Source organism: Marmota marmota, unplaced genomic scaffold (assembly GCF_001458135.2).
Source record: "Marmota marmota marmota unplaced genomic scaffold, marMar, whole genome shotgun sequence".
NCBI classification, from domain to species: domain Eukaryota; kingdom Metazoa; phylum Chordata; class Mammalia; order Rodentia; family Sciuridae; genus Marmota; species Marmota marmota.
This window is the reverse complement of record NW_025999982.1, coordinates 2,296,547-2,320,558: the sequence shown is the minus strand read 5'-3', so window position 1 is coordinate 2,320,558 and position 24,012 is coordinate 2,296,547. Positions and strand designations below refer to the sequence as shown.

At 55.2% G+C, this 24,012-nt stretch overlaps 1 protein-coding gene across 4 annotated transcripts in view; it reads right to left on the bottom strand.

Annotated features, from left to right (window-relative positions):
• The window catches only part of Itpr3 (inositol 1,4,5-trisphosphate receptor type 3), a 62,809-nt gene that overhangs the window by 19,117 nt on the left and 19,680 nt on the right, over positions 1 to 24,012 (bottom strand). For all 4 annotated transcript variants that reach the window (XR_007348400.1, XR_007348401.1, XM_048805118.1 and 1 more), the window contains exons 3-25: positions 17,514 to 17,635; positions 15,780 to 15,866; positions 15,095 to 15,253; positions 14,830 to 14,928; positions 14,446 to 14,529; positions 11,921 to 12,067; positions 11,641 to 11,736; positions 11,104 to 11,154; positions 10,813 to 10,955; positions 9,714 to 9,813; positions 9,471 to 9,631; positions 9,098 to 9,239; positions 7,785 to 7,946; positions 7,025 to 7,197; positions 6,456 to 6,575; positions 5,956 to 6,138; positions 4,571 to 4,822; positions 4,340 to 4,484; positions 3,842 to 3,983; positions 3,429 to 3,628; positions 2,249 to 2,378; positions 1,756 to 1,813; positions 485 to 650 (exon numbers count right to left, since the gene is read on the bottom strand). Coding sequence is in view for 2 of the 4 variants with exons in the window: in XM_048805118.1 (XP_048661075.1) it covers positions 485 to 650; positions 1,756 to 1,813; positions 2,249 to 2,378; positions 3,429 to 3,628; positions 3,842 to 3,983; positions 4,340 to 4,484; positions 4,571 to 4,822; positions 5,956 to 6,138; positions 6,456 to 6,575; positions 7,025 to 7,197; positions 7,785 to 7,946; positions 9,098 to 9,239; positions 9,471 to 9,631; positions 9,714 to 9,813; positions 10,813 to 10,955; positions 11,104 to 11,154; positions 11,641 to 11,736; positions 11,921 to 12,067; positions 14,446 to 14,529; positions 14,830 to 14,928; positions 15,095 to 15,253; positions 15,780 to 15,866; positions 17,514 to 17,635 (3,122 nt within the window). In the remaining 2 variants the exon portion in view is untranslated. The remainder of the gene's footprint in view (positions 1 to 484; positions 651 to 1,755; positions 1,814 to 2,248; positions 2,379 to 3,428; positions 3,629 to 3,841; positions 3,984 to 4,339; positions 4,485 to 4,570; positions 4,823 to 5,955; positions 6,139 to 6,455; positions 6,576 to 7,024; positions 7,198 to 7,784; positions 7,947 to 9,097; positions 9,240 to 9,470; positions 9,632 to 9,713; positions 9,814 to 10,812; positions 10,956 to 11,103; positions 11,155 to 11,640; positions 11,737 to 11,920; positions 12,068 to 14,445; positions 14,530 to 14,829; positions 14,929 to 15,094; positions 15,254 to 15,779; positions 15,867 to 17,513; positions 17,636 to 24,012) is intronic.

Below are 24,012 nucleotides of genomic sequence, written 5' to 3'. Positions count from 1 at the left end.
CTGAGCCTCGACTTCCACCCCCCTCAAAAAAAGGAATGACAGTGGTGCCATACTGTCAGGCTACTGTGAGAATTCCAGGACAGAATGAGACGTCAAGTGAGCACTTGTCAACCACCAACCCCACCTGGCACAGGTCTCTCACAGGGAGCTGTCAAGGGGCCGTGACGTCAGTCACAAACACCAGGCACTTGGCTAGGGCTGCCTGCGAGCCAGGCAGGGTTCGGCATCAGCATTGATGTGCGTAATAGAGTTTGCACACTATCAAGGGCTGCCCACAGCATAAGAAGGGGCAGGCACTGAGCCAGGCCGGGAGGGACAAAGGTGGCCACAACTCAGTCCTTGTGTTGAAGGAGCTCAGCAAGGCTGGAAACCCAAATATGTACCCCAAGTTCCCCTGAGCTGTGAGCTCCTTAATCACTGAACCCCCAGTTGCCCAGGTAGGCCCAGGACGCAGTGCAGGCAGGGCCAGGGGATCCTCCGTCACCTGCTTAAAGGTGTGCATGGCCTCCTGTCGCTGGCTGAAGTGCTTGAAGAGCAGCTGGAGGGCTCCCGAGACCAGCGGTGCATAGTCGTGCATGGTCAGGTGGATGAGCACACGCAGGAACATGCGGCCACCCTCGTCGTCCACCTCCAGCATGCTGCTGGTCTTCCTGCGGACACCAGGGTGCCGGGGCGTCGGTGTGCTGGCACACACCTGCCTCCCGAGGGACCCAGGCCTGGCACAAGCACGCCTTCTACCCCCATTCAGCAGACGCAGCACCCAGTGTGACATTTGTTCAAGATACTGATGTTTTTCCCACCTGTGTGCAAACAGCCCCTGGCCTGAGGCCCTCGAGGGATCTGTGTCCCCTGGGCTCCCTCAGGACCTCCCTGGATTAAGCAGGGAACCCTTCTAATGGGACCCACAGACCTCACCACCCCACCCAAGAGGATTTAGATGGAACAGAAGTGGGAAAACATGATCTTTATTTTTACCAATCTCTAACCAAAATGGAACAGTTCCTTCCATGAGGAAATACTAGCCGTATTTCATGAGTTTGTCACCAATGAAAATCAACAGATGTTTTCACATCACCTCAGAGTTGTTAACAGAAATTGTGAAATATTGTTTACATTCACCACTGCTTCGAAGTGACGGCGCTAATTACACCCACCGGCGCAGCGTGCTATTTAATGTGTTAATAAAGAGGCCCATATATAACTGTCACTTCAACTTGGTTTGCTTCAATATTTTGATAACTGCTTCTCAACTGCCATAGGTTTCCTTTGTAATTTAATGTGCTTTATTTTATGAATGTAAAACACTGTCCTGAGAAGGGGCCCGCGGGCTACACTAGACCTCAAGGAGGGTAGAGCTCACAAATGGCAGGAGCTCCCTGTGTCCCGGCCCATCCCAGACCACCAGCATGGGGGTGGGACAGGTTGCAAAACCCCCAGAGGCCCTCCCTGCTAAGGGACAGGAGGACATTTGCCAGTCACCCGACCCAATTCCTGATGCACAAGTAGAGGCACAGCAGCCCTGATGGGAGGCAGGGGAATGACCAGGATGACTGAGACCCAGGTGGTCCCTACATGGCTGGGGCTGGGCAGGCAGGGGAGGGTCAGAGGGTGCACACTGGTGAGGGTCTGCAAAGGAAGAGGGAGCAGCCAGCACCCAGCCCCAGAAACCCTGACTGCCCCAGGAGCAGGCATCAGGTCTGAGTCCTCATCACCCACCCAACTCCCACCCAGCCCCCCACTCAACCCTCGCCTCACCCTACTCCAAACATGGCCTCCGCCTGCTCCCCAATGCGGTCCAGGTTCATGTTGGCAGCTGAGGGGAGTAAGAGGAGCAGGTGGGGCACAAGTCACAGGGGTGGGGAGCAGAATCACCCCCTGGCTGCACTGGCTGGCTGGTGGCCCCCCGCCTGCCCCTTCCCAGGCCAGGTGCAGTTCCAGGGTTGGAAATCACGCAGGGAAGGACCACAGCAGCTTGTCGCCCAGGGAGTGAGGAGACTGGGATCTGACCGGGCTCAGTCCGATCGGCTGTGACTTTAGGCAAATCCAGGCCCCCACAGCCCTCGTTTCCCCACCTAGGAGTAGGGAAGGATCCCTGCCCTTCCCCTCATGTGGCAATCAAATGGGACAATGGAGAGGAACCACCTGTTTAGGCTGGGAAAGGGCGGGGAAGGGAAGCTTCCCAGTGTCTGCGCTACCCCGTGTGTCCCTGGGCCACTGCCTGCAGGTGGGGCGGAAGCCAGGTACGCACTGGTGGAGTCGAAGGCTGGTGCTGTGCCATCGGCGCCACTGTCCTGCATGGGAAATACCTCCACAAACTCCTTCTTGAAGACCGACAGCAGGTAGGAGATGCGGTAATCCAGGCGCACGTTGAGGATGAACTGGAGAAGGGCAGAGGACGGAGGGAGGGCCGGCCTGGGGTCAGGAGGCCTGCCTGCTCCGTGAGGGGTGAGGGCGACCCTGACTGGCCTCTAGCACTCCAGGGCTTCTCGGATGTCACAACAAAAAAATCAAGATCCCTCTCCCAGGGATGCTCTTGCCCAAGTGCACAGGCATGTGAGACGGTTGGTGCCTCCCCAGCACGAGGCAGTGAGTGCCCGACCAGCCCACCCAGGCCCTCCTGCCAGGCTGGACACTGACGGGAAAGCGAATGAAGCTCCCCAAGTCCAGGGCCGACTCCTGCACTCCCATCCTGCTCAGCCAAGCAGACCTGGGGCTCCCTAGCAGAGGAGAAACTGAGGCACAAAGACAAGATTTGAAGGTTCACCTGACTGGACTCTATCCCCAAGATGAAGAGTCTCTGGCCACACCCCTGATACAGACAGCCCCAGCTTCCAGAATGAGTCAGAAGCCCCTCCTCTGACTCCCCCAGTCAGATCCTGGCCAGAATAGGTCCCCCATGCCGATGACTGCATTACCCTCCTGTCCGCTGGGGGCCACAAGACCTCAGAAACCCATAAGCCCCTTCCCCTGGGGTGGTTGGGGAGTCTCAGGCAAGACCCAGAATAGACATGACCATATCTACCTCACAGAGAAATGGGCTCTCCCACCTCTACTCTGCTCCAAAAATCCCTGTGACCTTGGGAAGGTCGCCTTCCCCTTTACTTTCCTCATCCATAAAATGGGAGGATTGACCTAGATTTAGGCCCATTGGAGTCGCCTGAAGGGCTTTTCACAATAGACCAGGGCCACACCTCCAGTGTCCCTGATTCAGTAGGTCTGGAGTGGAGCCTAAGAACGTGCACTTCTAGCAAGTCCCCTGCTGATGGTGATGCTGCTGGTCCAGGGCACTAACCCTGAGGACCACCAGGCTAGACAGCAATCACTGTAGAACCTTCCAGCATGAAATACTGAGATCAAAAGGGTTCCTCTGCATCTCCTTGCATCTGTCCTATTCCCAACACCTCCCACCATGGTCTTGGCTCAGCCACCTGCAGGATTTCCAGAATCTTCAGCTTGGTCTCCATCACCACAATGTCTTCATTCTCCTCAAACTTGCTTCTGTCCAGAGGCTCAGTGGCCCCGGCCCCAGCAGGCAGGTTGGGAGTGCCAAAGACAGACTGCTTCCGGCTCAGCACCATGGTGGACATCATGTGTCCCACGCCCTGAATGGACCTCCGCACATTCTTGCCTGTGGGTTACAGAGGGTGCCCAGGAGGGAGTCACAGGGTGTGCACAGCAGGGTCCCCATGTGACAGGAGAGGCAGAGCACACACACTGTTTATGACACCCCTCGAAAAGACAGGAAGCAGGTGGCAGCTGAGGGTGATTGGAGAGAACTTCCCACGCTCAGAGGGGGCTGAGGAACCCAAGGGCAGCGGGTAGCCCGCAGGCAAAGCCTCACCGCCTGAGTCCTCGTAGGCCTGCAGCATGGCCGGGGGCCCCTGCACACAGTCGATGATGCCGAGCAGCGTGCGCGTGAGCCTCAGCAGCTCGCTGAAGCTATAGAAGCCGAAGTAGATGAGATTGTGCGCCAGGCTGACCACCTGTGAAGGGGCGGGGCTGAGGTGAGGGTGGGTGGGGCCAATGCATGCAGAGGCGTGGTTTCACGGAGGGTGTGGCCAAGACAGAAAAAGGTTATAATGAGGGTGGGGTTCCCAGGAGAATGGGTTCTTGGGAAAGGCAGACCCTAAGCTGATGAGGTGAGTGGACCAGGAAGAGACAGCCCTCCCCCAGGCATCAGAGCGGAAGGCTCCCGCTGTGGGAGTCCCAGCCATCTACTGGGGCACTGAGGAAAGTGGGATCAAAGATTCTACAACCCACCTCTGGGTGCAGACTGAGACCCAGTGAGGATGCAAGCCAGAGCCCCAGTAACCCCCAACCCTGGGCGCCCCCAGCGCACCTCATAGGTCAGCTTGTTCTTCTCCTCGTTGGCAAAGGGCACAGCCTCGCTGACCACATTGTTGAGGTAGTCCTCCACGAACTCCATGGTGCTGGCGAACTTGTTCTTCTTGTCGTCCCGGGAAGCGTTGAGGTTGGAATCATAGCTGGGGATGGAGGGGCAGAGGCATCAGGATCCCTGACCCGCCCACCCCAGCCTCTGCCCTTGTCTGCCCCAACCACTCTCTCTCACTCCTTGATGGTGATGGCTGTGGGGATCTCGGTCCAGAGGCGAGCGAACTTGACAGGCGTGACCAGCTCCTGGGGGTCCCGGTCCACGTGCACGTGCAGCATCAGATGACAGAAGGAGGCACGCAGGTCGAAGGGCAGCATCTCATCAGCCATGCACAGGAAGATCAGGTCCACACCCAGCTGCTGGGAGATTTCGTCAATGGCCAGGTACTGCCGGTCCAGGCACATGCGAGCAAAGAGCTTCAGCTGGTACCTACAGGACAAAGAGATGGTGAGGACAGCGGGGACCAGGGCTGCTAGCACTTGGGCTTGGTGAGGACTCCGTAAAGTGGCTAAGGGACATTGGCCACTGTATAGAAAGGACACAACTTAAGATGGAAGGAACCCCATCTGTGATGATGAGGATTGCAATACCTTCTTGGCTAAGGAGGAAAAGGACTTTCTGGCTCAGCCAGGAGAGGTGCTTACAGGAAGTGAGTGGCTGAGAGATGGGGGAAGGCTGGAGAGCGTGGGGAAGTGCGGTGGGAGGAACCAGCTGGGGAGAGATCAGGGCAGCACTGTAGGAGGCTTGGCTCTGCCCTGCAGTGGGTGAGGTCATGGCCTCTGCATCCTCCTCAGAGACCACACTGCCTCCCATGGAGGCAGCAGCCTGGTGTGAACCGAGGCTCCCCACTTAACATCTATGTAAGCTCTGGAGAGTTCCTTTACCTCTCCGCTCTTTCATTTCCCCATTGTACACTGAGCGCAATGACGGCACCTACTTCCTGTGCTGTGAGGCATAAATGTGTGCTCAGGGAAGTGCTCAGAACAGTGCCTGGGCTACAAGCAGCCACTCAGAGGGCCACCAGCACCACGCCTTAAAGTCCATATGTGTGGGCTGGGGATGTGGCTCAGTGGCAGAGCAACTGCCTAGCATGTGTGAGGCACTGGGTTTGATAAAATAAATAAAAGAAAGGTATTGTGTCCATCTACAACTAAAAATATTTTTAAAAAATAATGAAGTACATGGGCTGGGGCTGTAGCTCGGTGGTAGAGCGCTTGCCTAGCGTGAACGTGAGGCACTGGTTTCGATCCTCAGCAGAAATAAAATAAAGGCATGCTGTCCATCTACAACTACAAAAAAAAATTATAAATAATAATAATGAAGTGCATATGTTTGGAGACAGATGTGGTTTCCCTGAAGTCTGGCCGCTGTGCCAAGCCTGGCCTCGAGGCCACCCAGGGCTACTCAAGAAGACAGCGGTCCTTCTGTCACCATCCTGGGAAGAAGGCTGTGTGCAGGGCAGGGGCGTGAGGGTAGGGAGGCACTGCTGTGGAGGCAGGAGAACCCCACCACCTCCCGCAGCCATCGCCCACGGGTGCAGGACAAGCAGAGGGGCAGAGCACCTGTAGTAACTGAGCACGTTCTCGTCGTGGGCGTTGCCGGCCCGCGCCTCCTGCGCCAGCTGCCTCACGCTCTTCTCGTGGTGCTCGTTGTTCTTGTCGGTCCACGTGAGCCACACTTCCTCCTCAGAGTACTCGATGCTCAGGTACTCGTGCGACTGGGCCATCTCCTTCACCGGCCGGAGCCTGCAGACCAACAGCACCGTCATGCGGAGCCAAGCGGGGCTCCTGAGCCACACGGAGCTCTCTCCCCTGAGTACCAGCTCAGGCGCCCATTGCCACCTCCGTGCCCAGCACAGCCTGTGAGCTCCTCGAGGGCAGGGACTGTGGCTTGTTCGCCTCTGTGCCCGAATTCTACCTCCCACAGTGCCAGGCACAGAGCTGGGTGTGGCAGAGCCGCAGAGAGCAAGGGGCCAGCTCTCGCCTGCACCCCAGCGGGGCCCAAGCTCTAAGGCCGCTGGGTGGGCTGCAAGGGCTGTGGACAGGGCAGCGCAGCCACTCACTCAGTCTGGATGAGAATGTCGCTGTTCTTGGGGTCCAGCACGCACTTACAGATGAGCTCCTGGGTGACGGGGATAGCGATATGGTTGGACACACACAGGTCTGAGAGGTAGTCCAGGAACCTGGGGTGGTGACATCAGGGCGAGGGAGGGGGCTCAGTGGCCACAGAGAGAAAACCTTCCCCTTCCCCAGCTGGAAGCAGCAGCCTCTTTGGAGCCAGCTGACCACAGCCCATGAGCATCACCCTGGGGCAGAGGGAAGATGACATGGGGGTCTAGAGGGGCAGGGGGAGGCACAAAGGCAGTGGCAATATTCAAAATGTTTAACCATTAGCTCAGTATAGGCACTGGTGTCACTGGAGAAGGTATGGGGCCTCCTGCTGCACCGGGAGGCACTCCTCCTGTGGCTAGATTGGGCCAAATTTGGGAGGATCCCAGAGAGGGGCTGGGGAGGTCATGATTTACCAACAGTGCAGGAGTGTTTCAGTATTTTAACAACCAGCACCAGCCGACTTTCCACACTGGGCGGGGAAGGGAGAGAGGGCAGCAGGGGTGGAGGGGAGGGGTCCCACCTGGGCTCCCGGTTCTTCCGCACAAGGCTGACGAAGGTCTCCACCTCGGTCTTGGTGATGTGCTTCTCCAGCAGCTTGCGGTTGTTGTGCAGCAGGGCCGTGATGGTGTCCTCCGCCAGGATGTCATAGCCAATCTGGGACTGCATCATCCCAAACTGCTTGGCGATGTGCTCCTGGGGACAGATGAGCTAGGGGTCATGGGGAGCCACCAACAAGGCATGGGGTAAGAACACTGCCTGGACCCAGAGATAGGGACCCAACAGGCAGGGGACCTGTACCTTAGAAGGGGGAGGTGTGACAGAAATAGCCAGCCCAGGCAGAAGGGTGGCTTTCTACTATATCATTATTCAGCTCATCGTCTGTCTCCCAGCCAGAGGGAAACCTCCGGGAGGGCAGGACCAGCACACAATTTGTGGAGCCCAGTGCAAAATGAAATAGTAAATACTCTGTTCAAAAATTAAGAATCTCAAGATGGGAGTTGTAGCTCAGTGGTAGAGCGCTTGCCTGGCATGCATGAGGCCCTGGGTTCAATCCTCAGCGATGCATATAAATAAGTGAACAAAATAAGAGAGCCACTGGCAACTTAAAAATTTTTTTAAAAAAAGAAGAAGAATTTCAAGACAACATATCACTAAAGCCAGAGCAAGGCCCTTTGATCACCTGCCAAGTCATATGCCCATGAAGCCAGCCCTGCCTGGCACACAAGTGTGCACCAGGTGAACACAGAGTGAATGAGCACCCAGGTGGGGGCGGGGCGCACCTGGTTCTTGCGGTAGTCCTCCTGGGAGTGCCGCAGCACGCGGTAGCAGAGGCGGAACATGTGCTGGTAGGGGGCATTCTTCTGGTCTGACAGCTCCTCCAGCCGCACCAGGGGGCCCTCACCCCCCTTGTCCCGGAAAGGGGCCTTAAGGATGCCAAAGATCTGGGGGACACAGAAGATGAGGAAGGATTCTCCCACAGGGGCTCACACCCCTAGTCACCCCAAGAACGCCGAACCCCAACAGACAGTCCTCAAAGGCACCCTTGACGTTAACCCCAAATGATTCCAAGCTGAACCACAATCCCAAACCCTCTCCATCACCCCCATTTTCACCCTAACTCTCCCTACTCCTGGCCAGATCCCACTGCCAACCTCAGCCCCCCCCCCCCGCCTCCTTGCCAAAAAGAAAACTAATGCAATTATTAAAAAATTTAAAAGTTGGGGGCTGGGTGGATGAAAACCATTTCTAGAAGAGAAATGAAAGAGACAACGCAGCTAAAGGGAATGCAAAAGGCCATAGTTGGATCCTGGGTAAAACAACACGCTTTCGAGGAAAGACAAGACATTTGATGTGGACTAGAAATCGTTGCTAACTGTCTCAGGAGTGATGATGGTTCTGTGATAGAGAACCACGTCCTCATCAGGAGATGCACGGTGTGCAGTTTTGGGGTAAAGAGCAATCTATCTGGAAATGCATGGATGGAAAGGGGGCAGGATGCACAGCAGAGGCACATAAAGTCAAACTGGAAATGCAACGAGAGCCAGGAGTGGACGTACCGTGCTCATAGTACTATGTACTATATACTCATTATATTGTACGTTGTACTATACTTCCTCAGTATTTAAAAATTCTCATAGTAAAAATTTAGAAAAATATTTTAAAGCACAAGTTCTGGATCCAACATCCATTAAGTTCAAATCCTGGCCCTGCTGCCAAGCTGTGTGCTCAGGTCAAGTTACAGCCTGTGTGCTTCAAGTTCCTTATCAGTAAAATGGGGGTAATGAAAATAGCGCCTCCTCCAGGCAGGGAGGACCAAGTGAGTCCATACAGGAGGGCACTTGGGGAAGCACCTGGCATGTGCCTGGTGCCTCCTGCAGGCCCCAAGCCTTGTGCAGGCCCCAAGCCTTGTGCATGTCAGGCAAGTGCTCCACCACTGAGCCACATCTCCGGCCTGATAATCAGTTTTAAAAGTGGGTGCTGAGAAACCACAGGTGGAAACAGGAAAAGGCACACTCAGCACGTGTGAAGGCATGAAGCAGGCATCCTGTCCCCACCACCCAGCCCCTCCCTGTCGGTCGCATGCACACAGCACCTGTTTGAGGATGTTCTGCTCTCTCATCAGCTTCTGCCGTTCCCGGTTGGGCTTGGTGACCATGATGTCCAGGACATTCTGCCCATTGTTGGGGACGTCGCTAACAAAAAACACCAGGTCCTCCAGCAGCTGCATGACAAACCTGGTGAGAGACAAGAGGGATGACAAGTGCTGTGGAGAGTCTAGGCAGCTTTCCCAGGGCCCACCTGCAGGCAACCAGCCCTGCCCAAGGCCTGCAGTCACCTGCCAGCCCTGCTGCCCCAAGTACAGAGCCCTCATCAGCCTGCAGCCTCTCTCCCCGGCTCTCCCCAACACCCCAGGCCCCACACACCCTGGACTCCCAGCTGCTCCCAGACCCTTCCCTGCAGCCCACCTGCGGTCGTTCTGGCTGATGAAGCCCTCGTTGAGCTTCTCCACGGCGCTGGCCAGCATGGAGCTGGCGTCATTGGCAAAGTCCAGGTCTCGGATCTCAGAAACGGGCACTGACACGATGGCAAAAGCCTCCTTGTCCTCCTTGGTGGGGCAGGTGCCAAGCTGCAAGAACAGGGATCAGCAGGGCAGCTGGGGACAAGCTCCAGCCCTGTCCCCATCCCCCCCAGCCCCGGGCGGCCCACACCATGAGCCTGATGGGCCGCTCCTCCTCGATGTCAATGGGCACGTTGGTGCTCTGGATCCACGTGTTGGTGCAGAGGTGCCGCAGGCGCACGTAGGAGTTCCTGCAGGCAGGGGGGAGGGCGGGAGTGTGTGACAGTCACCTCCCACCTCACTCACTCCACACCTCAACAGCCATGGGGCAGGGCCCACCAGTGACACTGGGGGCGCCTGAGGCCCAGGGAGAGAGGAGCAGGCTGACAGCCCCTCCTGCCCCTGCCCACCCCCAGGCCCACAGGCCTCACTGCACTCCCCAACCAAAGCCTTCTGGTAAACCTGGGACTGGAACTCACTTGGACAAATGAGGCTATTGAGACTATTTATCCCATTTATTGTAAGATGCATTTGATTCATATAACTACTCATGACTCTGATTATGAAATGTAAGGTCATGCTTCTGAGATGAAAAATAATTTGAATTTCAAAATGCACCAAGCCCCAAAAGTTTCAGGTAAAGGATGTGAGTCTACTTAATTGTGACTTGATTAATTAAGTGATTAATTAATTAATCACTTAATTAATTAAGTGATTAATTAATTCTCTCAGCAGCCTGGTTGACAGGTAGACCTGATAGTCCCACTTCACAGATGAGAAGACTGAGGCAGAGTGATGTGTCAGCTGCCTGAGGGCATAGAGCTAGGAAATACTAAGGCCTGAACTGGTGCTCTGGAAGTTTCTTAATGTTATGTCCTGTCATCTCAGGGGTGGCAGAATCTTGCAGGTCGGAAGCCTGACCTCCCCAGACAGTGTTTGGGTTTCCAGTGCTTCTGGGCCTCGGATGAACTATGGTGCAGCCTGTGATTGATCACCCAGACTGGCTGGGGCAGGCCATGGATAAGTGACACTGGAGAGGAGGCTTGGTGATAATGGAACCAGCCCAGGGCAGCACCCACTGTGTGCAGAGCCATAGGGTTGGGCACATGGCAAGCAATGGCGGTCAGAGCTGCACCCCCAGAGAGGCACGACCTGCCGGGACCCCAGAGGCCCCAAAGACCTCAGGACATTCAGAGAGTCCTAGGGACAGGATGGCCCAGCCAGCCCCCAAGCACATGGCGCGCACCCACCGGGGCACAAAGGAGTCAGTTTTCTGCAACGTGGTGGGGTCCAGCTCAAAGAGCGAGGCGATGTCGTTGCCGTGGGGGACAGCTACCAGGCGGTACTTGATCTTCTCCCCCGCATTCCTGCGGCCTGCACGACCCTGGGGCCCCTGGGGTGAGAACTCCGTGTCACCTGGGAACCCACCTGAGAGACCTCCCTGCAGCCTGTCGCCCAGGCTCCATGGCCTCTCCTGCCCCCGTCCACCCCCAGGACAGGCTCACGCTTGCCGGGCTCGGCAGCCCCGTCTTGGTCCTCACCATTCCTGCTGCCTTGGGGTCTGAGGCATCGCCTTTGTAGCTGGGGTTCTCCTGGACACAAGTACAAGATCGGGGAGCTACTGGTCACCAGGCTATACTCCCAGGACCTCACCCAAAACAAGGTCATCCCCAGAGGGCAGACAATGCCCACCGCAGCCCCAAAGCCCATGTCACTCCTGAGGAGCCACCCTGGGATCTCTTCATGGCCCCTCTCCACAGACACATGTGAAAACACACACAGACAACCAGCACACACCAGTGTCCCCTACACACAAGCATATGGACAGACAGTTACTTTTGCTCCCTGCGGTAGCCCCAGGGTCTAGAATGGTGCCTGGTTCGTGGCCGGCATACACCGGCTCACCTGTAGTTGTACATCTCTTTGATCATATTTGATAAATAAATGCATGATGCAGCCAAGCCAGGACCCACAGGCACAGGCGTCTGGGCACACAGAGGTGTGCACATGCACTCCTGCATGCACCCGGGGCACACACGCAGCCAGAGCTCCCAGAATGCCCCTGCCTCCCCGCTCACCTCAGCAGCCAGGTAGTTGCCCGTGGCCAGATGCTTGAAGCGATACAGGCCGTTCCAGTGGCCAGCTCCTCCTCGGCAGGGGTCGTGGTGGACCACCTGGGGACATGCAGGGATGAGAGGCTGACCAGGGAGCGGAGCCCAGACCCCAGGAGGCCTGGAGGTTGCTGGGCAAGTGGGTGCCTCTTGCTCCAGAGGGGCTCAGAGGAGGGGTGGGGTGAGTAGCCCAGCCTCCAGCATGCGGAGGGGAGGGGAGGGGAGGGTCCGGGTGCAGGGCTCTGACCTCCACCTCCCAGAGGGCGTTGGAGCTGGTGGCCGAGGTGGCGGACTGGCGCAGGGTGGTGCGCAGGAACACCTGCAGCTTGCCCTTGTACTCGTCACACGTCAGGAACTTCTCCTGCTCTGCGTGGAACAGCCGCACCACGTCTCCCTGCAGGCGGAGCGGTGTGGCTTTAGGATAGACACAGCCCCTGCCTTCTCAGTGACTCAGGGCCCTTCTTCCTGCTGCCAGGGCCAGCGCCAGACCGCCCGAGCCCAGCACCACACAGCCAGCACTGTCCACAGCCCCCACAGACCCCCAAGCCATGTTCAAACTCACCCCTGACCACATCCCTCCCTATCTGTCCCCCTAGACGCTCTGTCTCGCCTCTAACAGCCATCTCCAGTCACCTCTCCAAGAAGGCAGGCGGAATCCCACCCCCTGGTGACCCCAGGCCATGGCTGCCCTCTCCTCGGGACTTTGCTACCCTAGGAGAGGGCAGCCATGTCATCAGAGAGGCTCTGGGGAGAGGGGGGCAGGGGACGGGCTCTGACTGAAGTGTGGACTGTGTGCAGACTCAAGGGAGGGAGAGAGGGAAGGAGGGAGGCGGCATCTGGGCAGTTCATGCCCATTGTTTCCTCCTCCCCTGAGCAGCTAGAAGGCAGGGGGTGTGGCCTGTCCATCTCAATAGCTTTGGAAAGAGACCAAAGCTTAGATCCTGGCTCTGTTTTTATAAAAGCTGTGTGACCTCCTTAAACCTCTCTGTTTTGTTTTTTGTTTGTTTGTTTGTTTGTTTTTCCTAAGTACTGAGGATTGAACCCAGGGTGCTCTATCTCTGAGCTACATCCCCAATACTTTTTATTTTTTATTTTGAGACAGGGTCTCACTAAGTTGCCCAGGCTGGCCTCAAACTTGTGATCCTCCTGCCTCAGCCTCCCTGAGTTGCTGGGATTTCACGCGTGTACCAACTGTACCCAGCAGCTTAACCTCTCTGAACCTCACCTGCCTCTTGTGTAAAATGGGATTATTCTGCTCTCCTTGCAGAAATTGTGAGGATTAGATGTTTAATGAAATAGTACTGTCCCTTACCATGCAGTCCCTGTGCAAACACTGTTGAGGACTTCCGCGCCTGAGTCTATACAACTACTGGGTAGTAGGACATCATTCTCCCCATTTTATGGGTAGGGAAATTCGGTTCAGAGAAGATAAATGCCCTGCCAAGGGCCCCCTAGCTAGTGGCAAATGAGACATGATTTTCCCTCCTGGGTTCCCGGGCTCACATCTCCATCCTCCTGCACACTTCCTCTTCCCGTGAGCCTGCCACCCAAGGTTCTGGATGATGGCCACCATGGCATTAGCAGCGTCCCCTCCACTGAAGGTGGCACTAAACACAAAATACTCAGTAAAACCCTGTGAGTGGCCACGGGAGGGTGGGGTGAGTGAATGGTGACAGTCACTGGGGCAGAATCTAGTGACCCTTGCCCAGGCAGTGCAGGGTGAGTGCAGGGGCGGGAAAGTCTCTGAGTTGCCTGGAATCTAGTCACAGGGTCCTGACGACTCCCCTCCCAAAGCTGCTCGGGAGGAGCAGCCCGGTGAGGCTGAGCGCTGCTCCACCTCCTGAGGCTATGGTCAGGGCTGGCGCTGGCGGGGTCAGTAGAGGGGCTCTGGGGAGAGGGGTGCAGGGGGCGGGCTCTGAACGGCAGACTGTGTACAGACTCAAGGGAGGGAGGGAGGGAGGCGGCATCTGGGCAGACCACAGGTGGACAGGGACAGCCTGGGAGGGTGAGGAGAGCGGGCAAGTGGCTGCAGTGCCAGGAAGTCCAAAAGAGCATCCCGGCCGAGGAGGGCGAGGGGAGCCACCATGGGCATGCTCTCAAGACTGTCACTTGTCCCTTTAACAGGTGTCAGCCAGGAGTACCTGCCTGATTCCCTAGCTGGGCCCCCACACCCTGCTGTTCCCCAAATCAGCTCCTCCCATCTGCCGCCCACAGGTTGGCTGCACCCCTGCAGTTACTGAGACCCTGTGCACTCCCCTCCTTCCCCAAGTCTCATTTTCAGGGTTTCTCCGCCCTCAGAGCTGGCCTTTGTATGCTGAATGTCCCAGGTCGCCCTGACCCTGCAGGACCATCCCCCTTGGGCCTGGCAAGCCCCTCCTCTCCTAGAGCCCAACCAGCCTGTCTGGGACCAGGGGACCGGCAGCCCCTCCTCCTTGCCAAAGAGGGACACAGGTGGGAACCCGAATGAATAGTGGAGCAAGGAAAGAGGAGGGGACAAAGATCTAGGCTGCCCCAAGGTGGGGGAGAGAGACTGCAGTCCACTGACTCAGCCTTAACGGAAGACTGAGGTCAGCCAGGGAGGAGAGGAGGGGAGGAGAGCTGTGGCCAGAGACCAGGGAAGGGATTCAGCTAGGCGCTGTGTGGGTGCAGGGAGGCTGGAGGGGTGCAGAGTCAGGGTGGCCAGGGGCCTGGGGCCTGGGGGTACAGGAAGAAGGAAGAAGAGGACAGACAGGGAGGGGCCGGGCAGCAGGATGTGGGGGTCCGCATCCTTACCCCCTTCAACACCTCCTCCAGGTGGTCCCGGAACTGCATGAACAGGTTGATCTTCCAGCTGGTGTTGCAGTTCACAGAGTTGACCTGGGGAGCACAGAGGCGCATGACAGCGGGCCGGACCCCGCCGCCAGCAGTGGCCAATGCTGAGGACCCAGCCAGGCTGCAGGGAGGAACAAGCCAGCCCCCTCTACAGCACAAGGACAGGTGGCTTCTCCAGCCAGAGTCCCCCAGGGCCCAGCCTGTGGTGTAGAGGACAGAGCCAAGACTGGGAGACAGGTGGGGGCGCAGTGAGACCCCTCCAGCGGCCAGCCAGGAGGCAGAGTGGAGGTGGGAGGGGTGGACAGCCCAGGGTTGTGGGGTCCCTCCCCGCTCTGCCCCACTCACCTCCTTGCAGCCTGCATTGTCACTGAGCTCATAATTGCTGGCGTGCAGAGGTTGCCCGGCGTTGACAGGATTCAGGATCACCTTATCCCCCACGACCACCTTGGGGGACAGGCAGAGGGTGAGGGTGGAAAGGGCAGGGGCATCTCTCAATGCCAGGCCCCCAGACCTCCCTCGGGACTTCAGTCTGTCCGTCTAAGAAATGGGCACAGCCTCCTCAGCCTCTCTGGGGTGGCCCAGGATCCTGCTGTCCCAGCCCTATGCTCACGTTGTCCCCATTGCTCCGCAGCTTCCAGAAGGGCTGGATGAAGAGCCAGGAGCCCTCGTTGCCCGTGGCGTCCAGGGTCACGCGCATGGCATTCTTCTCCAGCAGGGCGGGCAGCCGCTTGTTCACGGTCAGGTACTTGTTGCTCTTCATGTGCAGGAGCTGGGGGCAGGTGAGGCAGCAGTGAGGCCACCAGGCCCCAGGAGGCCAGCCCCTCAGAAAGGAGGGCGCTGGGGGGCCACTGGACCCTGGGTCACAGCCTCAATGCATGTAGAGTCAGACACACTGTCACTAACACAGACCGAGGCCAGAAACGTTCGCATCCCGCAGGGCAGCCAGGTGTGCACAGAAAAGCCGCTGTTCTGGAAAGCCGACAGGCAATAGCACATGCAGTCTTATGGCAGCCCCAGGCAGACGGGGAAACAGAGGCACCAGGAGGGTAAGCCACTTGCATGAGGTCACACCATTAAGGTGGCAGAGCCAAGATTTGAGAGCAGACAAGGGAGCCCCAGATGTGTTCCCTGGGCACAGAGCTCAGGCCACACACAGCCTCAGGTGCAGTCCCGGAGCCACCCACTAGGGCACACACACACCCAGAGGACACTGTCTGCTGGCACCAGTCCCCAGCCCCAGCCCTGCCTCTTGAGCTCGGAGGGAGGGAGGGAGGGAGGCCCCCTCGCAGCCGCACCTGGATCACGCTGCCGTACTTCACCACGTCCCCGTGCACCTTCTTGTTCTCAGTGTCGTTTTGCTTCTGCTCCATCTGGGCCGCGTGCTGGACAGACACACAGGGAGGTGAAGGGGGCACGTTCACCCAGGTCCCGGGGCCCCTTGAGACTCCTCCCCTAACTCGCGGTTGATGAGGACTTGGGCTCAGAGGGCAGAGGGGCAGCCCGAGGCCCCAGAGCACACCCAGCTCAAGGAGCCACAGCCCTCACCTGCGCCAGCCCTGAAGGGGCCACGCCAGCAGGCCCTTGATCCCCTGATGTCCCCTGACACCCCCAGCAACTTAAACTATACCTCACCACCACCCCCATCTCACCAGACTTGACCCTGGCAGGGGCATGTTTGGTGCCATTTCCTGCCCCCCCCCATTTCCATTCCACCAAGGCCCTGAAGGCTGAGTGGCTCCCAGGCCATTGCCTCTAGGGAGAGTCCTGAACTGGCCACATGCAACTCCAATGCGTTCAGCTCTGGTGGCCGGAGGGATTTGTCTGGCCTTCCATTAGAGATGCCTTTTTTGTTCTTTTTTCTTTCTTTCTTTCTTTTTTTTTTTTTCTTTTTTGTGGTGCCTGGAGTGAACCCAGCCCTGTGCATGGGAGGGAGCTCTCTACCAGCTGAGCCGTGTCCCCAGCCCTAGGGATGCCTTTTTAAGCACTTCTATCCCATTAAAGGGAAAGCTGCCTGAGGATAGGTGCTCGTCTCCATCAGACTGGCACTCTCTGAGAGCAGAGTCCCTCTGTCCCCTCCTCCCATCAGTGGGAGCCACGCCACACACCCTGTGACATTGCACATAGCCGCAGTGTGTCTGCGAGCACGTGTGACTGAGTATGTGGCTGTGCAGGTTTAAATGCCCTGCCCTGGCCAGACCCCGGGGCCAGCCCCAGCCTGCACCAGCGTCTGTGACAGTCCTGCTCCCAGAAGAGAGATGGGTCACTTGGGCCAGAGCTCAGGCAGCCCCTCTGTGGCCCTCTTGCCAGCCCAGGTCACAGAAGGGCTGCTTGAGGAGCCATGAGCAGGGGCCTCAGGAGAAGGCGACAGAGGAAAACAAGGTGTACGTGACGCCAGGCCAAGGGAGGGTCTCAGGAGAGCCACAAAGCTCCAATCACAGCCATCAGCACTTGGGGGACTGGGGACTGAGCACTGTCCCAAGAAGCCTGCCCAGGGTGTGAACTGAGCCCATCAGGACCCAGCAGCACGCTGATACTGTCCATGCGTCCAAGAAACCCAAGGTGAGTCAGAGACCTGGAGACACTCTTGGATCTACTGAAAATTCATAGATGGCTGAGGACAGACAGGTCCCATCTAAGGGCCAGGATCCAGCTCTATAAAACATAGTGGGAGGTTAAGACCAGACACAGGATTCTCTGGAACTACATCTCCAGGAGCCACTGATAAGTCCATGTACAGCTGTACACGTTGCTCACTGCGCTGTGGTCTCCGCACCCACTACCTGAGCCATGTGCCCTGGCATAGGACTACGCCAGCCCAGAGGAAAGGGCACCTTCTAATTGGTACAAAGGAGCTATACAAACTACTGGTCACCAGAAGGGCACTCCGCTCCCCAGCCTTCCCTCATTCACACCAGTCTCTTTCATTGGGATTTTAAAAGCCACTCTGCATCCCGGGGCCCCCACTGGCTCTGACAATCAAAGGCCCTACATGCGCACCCAGACTCCTGGTGCCACAGGGGCGCACACACCTGCAGCTTCTGCAGCAACACCACGTCGGCGATCTTCTCCTTGTCCTGCTTGGTCTGCTTGGCCTTCCAGTACTGCTTCTGGGCCGAGTAGCGGTTCATGGGGCACACCTTGAAGAGGCAGTCTGCGGGGATGGGGGGTCACTGGGTTCATCTGGGGCTCCAAGACTCCCTGAAGAACCCACAGCCTGAAGCCCTGTTCTCCCAGCCCTTCCCACCCTCCTGCCCCCTGGGACTAGAGAGTGGTTGGGAGAATCCCATAGAATATGGAGCATCCTGGATTCTGCTGAATATAACAGCCCAGCCTCTGGAGGGGACTCTCTGAAGGACAGGTCACACTCCAGAGCTCCCTGTGGCGTCAGGCTGGGCTTGTCCTCCCCTGAAACCAGATCCCGGCCTGAGCCTACATGAGAGAGTAAGACGCTTCCCACTCTGGTCTCCAAACCCTGCAGCAACTCAGCTTCTTAGGCTCTTGACCACAGCAGGGCAAATCAAAATTCCATAAACTCATTCACTCTGACAACTTTTATTTTGGCCAAGAGATGAAATGCATATCATTTTCATAATCCCAACCTCCAGAAAGGATGTCAGATTTTCCTGCTCATCAAAAGGAAGCACAGTTGGACAATCCCCAAGTGTGGTGGGAGAGAGGAAAGACTCTGGGTGCTGGTGACGAGCTGGCCCAGGCCATACGCAGACCTGACGAAGCCCGGCTCGGCTGTGAGCAGATCCCTGGTACTTGTGCAGAGGAATTTTGGTTGTCCTAACAATGATCACAGCTGGCACCTTACGGGCAGGACAAGGATGCTGGACACCTACGCCACGAGGTTGTCCTGCCTGTGAATGTCCTGCCCCAGACACCTGCAGGCGGGTACCCATGGGCGAGGCTCTGGGCTGGAGTGATACACAGAAACAAACACTGAATTTTCCAGGAAGGTGGCTTGGCTATAAACGAGGGGAGACTGTCCTTTGCGTTGTTTGAACTTTACCAGTCGTTTTTTGCTGTTTAGAACATTTTTACACATGTGCATTTGTGGGTGCCACCCACATTCATGACTCAGGCAGGGGTGTAACTGCTTCGCTGGGGCTTCTAGTTGTGCCCAACATTTACTTCTTTGGTTTTGTTTCCCCTCCAATGATGGGGATTGAACCCAGGGCTCTCACCCATGCCAGGCAAGCCACTGTGCAGTAGCCCTAGCCCTTCAACATTTATTTTTTAAATAAATATTATCCTACCAGGCACCATGGCAGGAAGATGGCAAGTTCAAGGTCAGCCTGGGCAAGGTCAGCCTGAGCAACTTAGCCAGACCCTCAGCAACTTAGTGAAACCCTGGGAATGTGGTAGAGTGCCCCTGGGTTCAATCCCCAGTACCTGGGATGGGGGGAATGTAAGTTATCTTATTATAAATTGCTTTTTCTTTATTTTATTTTTCCTCCTCTTTTGTCACATCTAGGGCATTATTCTGGCCTCATTTCTCCTCTGGCTCTAAGCTCACTGGCCCTGGGCTGATATCATTTCATATTACATAAGCATGGACATCTTTTATCATTTATGAATTCCACTCCATGATTTTAAAGGGAGCTCTGGTTCTGACAGGCTGATCTGTGTTCTTTGATGCCCTCACCAGACTCAGGGGCAGCCAGACAGGTCCTTACTGAACTGCTGAGCCTGGGGCTCAGTAAATGTCTGCTAGATTAAATAGATAAATCTAGAAACGATGCCCTCATATGGATGAGGCAAGCCTGAAGTAAGCTTTTTTTTTTTTTTTTTTGTACTGGGAATTGAACCCAGGGGCACTTAACCACTGAGCCACACCCCCAGCCCTTTTTTTTTACATTTTATTTAGAGACAGGGTCTTGCTTAGTTGCTTAGGGCCTCATTAAGTAGCTGAGGCTAGGTTTGAACTCGAGATCTTCCTGCCTCACCTCCCAAGGTGCTGGGATTACAGATGTGTACACTGGACCTGGCTTGAAGTTAGCTTTTAAGAGAGAAAGATGGGTTGGGCACAGTGGTACATGCCTGTAATCCCAGAAGCTGAGGAGGCTGAGACAGGAGGATTGTCAAAGCCAGACTCAGCAAGTTAGCAAGGTCCTAAACAACTCAGTGAGACCCTGTCTCTAAATAAAATATACAAAAGGGCCGGGCATGTGGCTCAGCAGTCAAGTGCCACTGGGTTCAATCCCCGGTACTGAAGAAAAAAAAAAAAGAGAGAGAGAGAGAGGCAGGAAGAGGGATGGATTCTACAACTGGAATAAGGGCCAAAGGTAGGGAAGAACATGGCGTGTCTAGGAACAGGACAGGGCCCTCCTGGCAGGAACGGGAGCACATATGGGAACAGGGGTCAGGCAGGGGAAGTGGCAGAAACTGTAAACCTCCTTCTGGTCATCCATCAGATTGATGACCTGGGCTAAGGCGGTGGGAGAGGTCCAGGCCCTGAGTCTGGGAGAACCTGGAGCCAGGGGAAGGCAGAGCCAGGAGCCCAAGGCCTTGACCATCAATCATCCCTCCTTGGTCTGCACACATGCATCCTCCCATCACCTCTGATCCAGAGAGGAGAGAAGGGGCAGAGACAGGTGAGGCTCCACAGCAGGGGTCTCAAGCTCTTTGACTTTGTCCCACCTAAGAAACACACTTAAGATCACTGTGCCACAGAACAGCGTGCAGATTCCCTGTCCTGGTTGCATGGGGTCCGAGTCTGAAAGGGCTAAGATCCATGTTCACGATCTGTCTGGACCAACCCAACCAGATCACTAAAACCACTGGATTTTTCAAATACATGTTATCTTAAGAATTCCTGGATTGACAAGTTAGTGGGGAACTCTCCAGACAGAAGTGATGATCAAAAGGGAACCAAAACTAGGAGCAGTGGCGCACACCCAAATCCAGCCACTCCAGAGCTGAGGCAGGAGAATTCCAAGTCCAAGGCCAGCCTGGAAAACTTAGCAAGACCCTGTCTCAAAATAAAAGTAAAAAGGGCTGGGGATGTAGCTCAGTGGGGGGGCACCCCTGGGTTCAATCCTCAGTATGGAGGGCAGTGGGTGGAAGTAGGAAACCAGACAGAGAAAACACCCTGAGGATACTTGCAGATTCCAGAAAACATACTTTTTTTTTGGTACCAGAGATTGAACTCAGGGGCACTCAACCACTGAGCCACATCCCCAGCCCTATTTTGTATTTTATTTAGAGACAGGGTCTCACTGAGTTGCTTAGCGCCTCACCCTTGCTGATCATGATCCTCCTGCCTCAGCCTCCCAGGACCCTGCCAGAAAACATACATTTTGACAGCTTTCCTCAGGGAGAAGGATCAGGTTCTAACAGGAGACCGAGACCCTAGGGGGCTGTGCTCACAAGCAAGGCTGAACCCAGAGTCCAACAGCCTCTACCAGCCCAGGTGGAATCTCCTGGATGGCTCAAGAAACCCCACACTGGAGCTGGGTTTCAGGTGGGCTTAGATCCGTGATGCCTCCAGGTGTGTGGCAGTGGGCGGCCTGACAGACCTCTCTGGAGGACAGCTCCCTTGTCCTGGTCCACCACCACCCACAGCCGACTTCAAATGCAATAACAACAATCAGACAACCAGAGCCCCTGGAAGCCGACTCCATCAGGGAGACAATCCGCAAAGTAGACCCAGAAACAGACATGCAGAGACTTCAGACAAGACGTCCTGTAGAGCAGAGAGGCCTTCTCCACTCCATCAATAAATGAAGAGCTTGAAGATCCCTGCAGAGCACAGGGCACTGTAAAAGTAACACCACAGACTAAAAAAGAACCAAATGGAGTTTCTAGAAATAAAAAAGCTCCAATGACCAAGATTGAAAACTCACTGGACATATTTAAGGAGAATAGCCAGAGATGAAGAGAACAATTAATGAAGCAACAGCAACGCCGAGTACGATCTGCACATTCTAAATCCATCCTACCCGATTCTTTAAAGGCCAGTTGAGCCCCGTTAAAGGGACTTTATAAGCCACTGAAGGGTCAGAGCCTGTATTTGCACGCAGAGACTTGCCCCACAGCATGCCAGGGAGAGGGCTGAGGCCAGAAGGGACCCCTCCTGCTCCCCACCTCTCTGCACTCGCATAGAAATTCACTGCCTGAAAGCTGTCAGCTCCATCTTGGCCTCTGCACAGGTCCTCGCTCAGAGCCCTGCCCACCCATGGTACATGTCAGAAGATGCTTATGGAATAAATAAGCAAACGAATATCTCCACTCTTCTACTGGGCTGTGTGCTTTGCCCACAGGCAGCTCTGTCAGAACCCCAGAAGCTTCTTTCTCATCAAACTGCAGGGCTGAAGGGCAGACAGAGGAAAGGGGGAAGGGAAGCCAGGAGACTGGGCAGGCAGGAGCCGCAGCATCAGGCCAAGAGAAACGGCTGAGGACTGCATGTGCCTGTGAGTGAGAGGCACAGCTTGTGAGGCTGCGGCAGGATCCACAATCACCCGAAACTGAACAAGACGCGTTCTACCCCAAAAGCCCATGCCTACCACACAGAACCATCCCTGGGCTGGGGAGCGGCAAACAACACAAACTCCCTAGTCTGAGGGACAGGCTAGGGGTAGCTGAGGGGTGGCTAGGCATGTACTTCTCTCTCTTCCTGTGCTGGGATTGAAGCCAGGGCCTTGGGCATGCCACAGGCACTCGAACACAGAGCTACATTCCCAGCCTTTGGGAACGGGCCATTTTAAAGGGGGGTAAATGGGATACTTGGATTTATAAAGGTGATAAGGACGAATCAGGATACTTTTGAGAGGATGCAGGAGTGGGGACGGAGAAGTGGGCCACACAAGCTAAATCTTCATCTGTCTTAGAAGGACACAAACAGGCCAGGCATGCTGGTGCACACCTGTAATCCCAGCCACTCAAAAGGCTGAGGCAGGACGATCGAGAGTTCAAAGCCAGCCTCAGGTTCTTAGCAAGGCCCTAAGCAACTTAGTGAGACCGTGATTCAAATATATATATATATTGGGGCCTGCTGGAGATGTGGTTAAGCACTCCTGGGTTCAATTCCTGGTACCAAAAAAAAAAAAAAAAAAAAGACAAGAATGGATGGATGCTATTTAAAATTGATAAATCAAGAAATAGTGGAATGAGTGTAACATTTGAAGATATGGGGTTAGCTAGCAGAACAATGAAAAGAGTTCAGAGGGGTTGTTCTGTTGCAAAGCTGTCAGGGGATAAGATGGCACAACTCTTTGGGCGGAGGTGGGGGCAGCTAGTGGTGGTACTGATGGGAATCTTGAATCTCCGCTCCCACCCTCTAGCCATAGTATGACAGACAAAGGAAAAGCAGTGAAGAACCGGACAGTGATACAGAACAGGGCCTTTGTGCGAGAAAGAGAAGAAATGTGAAATACGGAAGCGGGGCACGGTGGCACGAAGCTGTAATCCCAGCAACTCGGGAGGCTGAGGCAAGAAGATTGCAAGTTCAAGACCAGCCTCCACAATTTATCAAGGCCCTAAACAGCTTAGTGAAACCCTGTTTCAAAATTTAAAAAGAAATAAAAAAGGGTTGGGGATGTAGCTCAGTGGAAGCACCTCTGTTTTCAATCCCCAGTACCAAAAAGGGAAAATAAACACTAGAAGACACATAAGAAACTAAAATAATTCCCTGAAGGGGCAGTGGGGGTGGGCAGGGACAGAGCGGGAACAAGATTTTCAATGTATATTTATATAAATGCTTTTGTTCTTTTGTGGTATTGGGGATTGGAACTAGGACCTCACATATGCAGGGCAAGTGCTCTACCATGAAGCCACATCCCCAGCCATTTTTATTTTTTTATTGTTTTATTTCAAGACAAGAGCTCACTAAGTTTCCCAGGCTGGCCTTGAACCTGTGATCCTCCTGCCTCAGCTTCCTGAGTCGCTGGAATTATAGGCATGCACCACTATGCCTGGCTGCATAACATTTTGATGCTTTAATCATATAAATAAATTACCTAGTCACATTTTCTAATAGGGGGCCCCTGAGGATGGGAACAGGTTGAGGTTGGGGACAATGCTTTCATCTTGATCTTACAGCATATGTTAATATGGTTTTTATAAAATAAATCAAAATAGGGATTTTGTTTTGTTTTTCTGTTTTTGTCTTGCAGAGCTGGGATCACATATGCAAAGCATATGCTCTACCACTGAGCCTACAATCCCAACCAGAGAACAAAAATTTAAGTGGCCAGTACCCGTGTAAAAAGATGCTCAACCTCACTATTGGCCTCATAAATTCAAATTAAACCACAACAGGAATTATATTTGACTGGGCACCATGGCGCACACCTGTAATCCCAGCAACTTGAAGTCTGAGGCAGGAGAATCCAAAGTTGGAAGCCAGCCTTAGCAACTTAGCAGGACCCTGTATTAAAATAAAAAATGAAAACAGCTGGGGCTGGGGCTAGAACTGGGGCTCAGTGGTAAAGCACTTGCCTAGCATGTGTGAGGCACTGGGTTCTATCCTCAGCACTGCAAATAAATAAATTAAATAAAGGTCCATTGACAATATATATATAT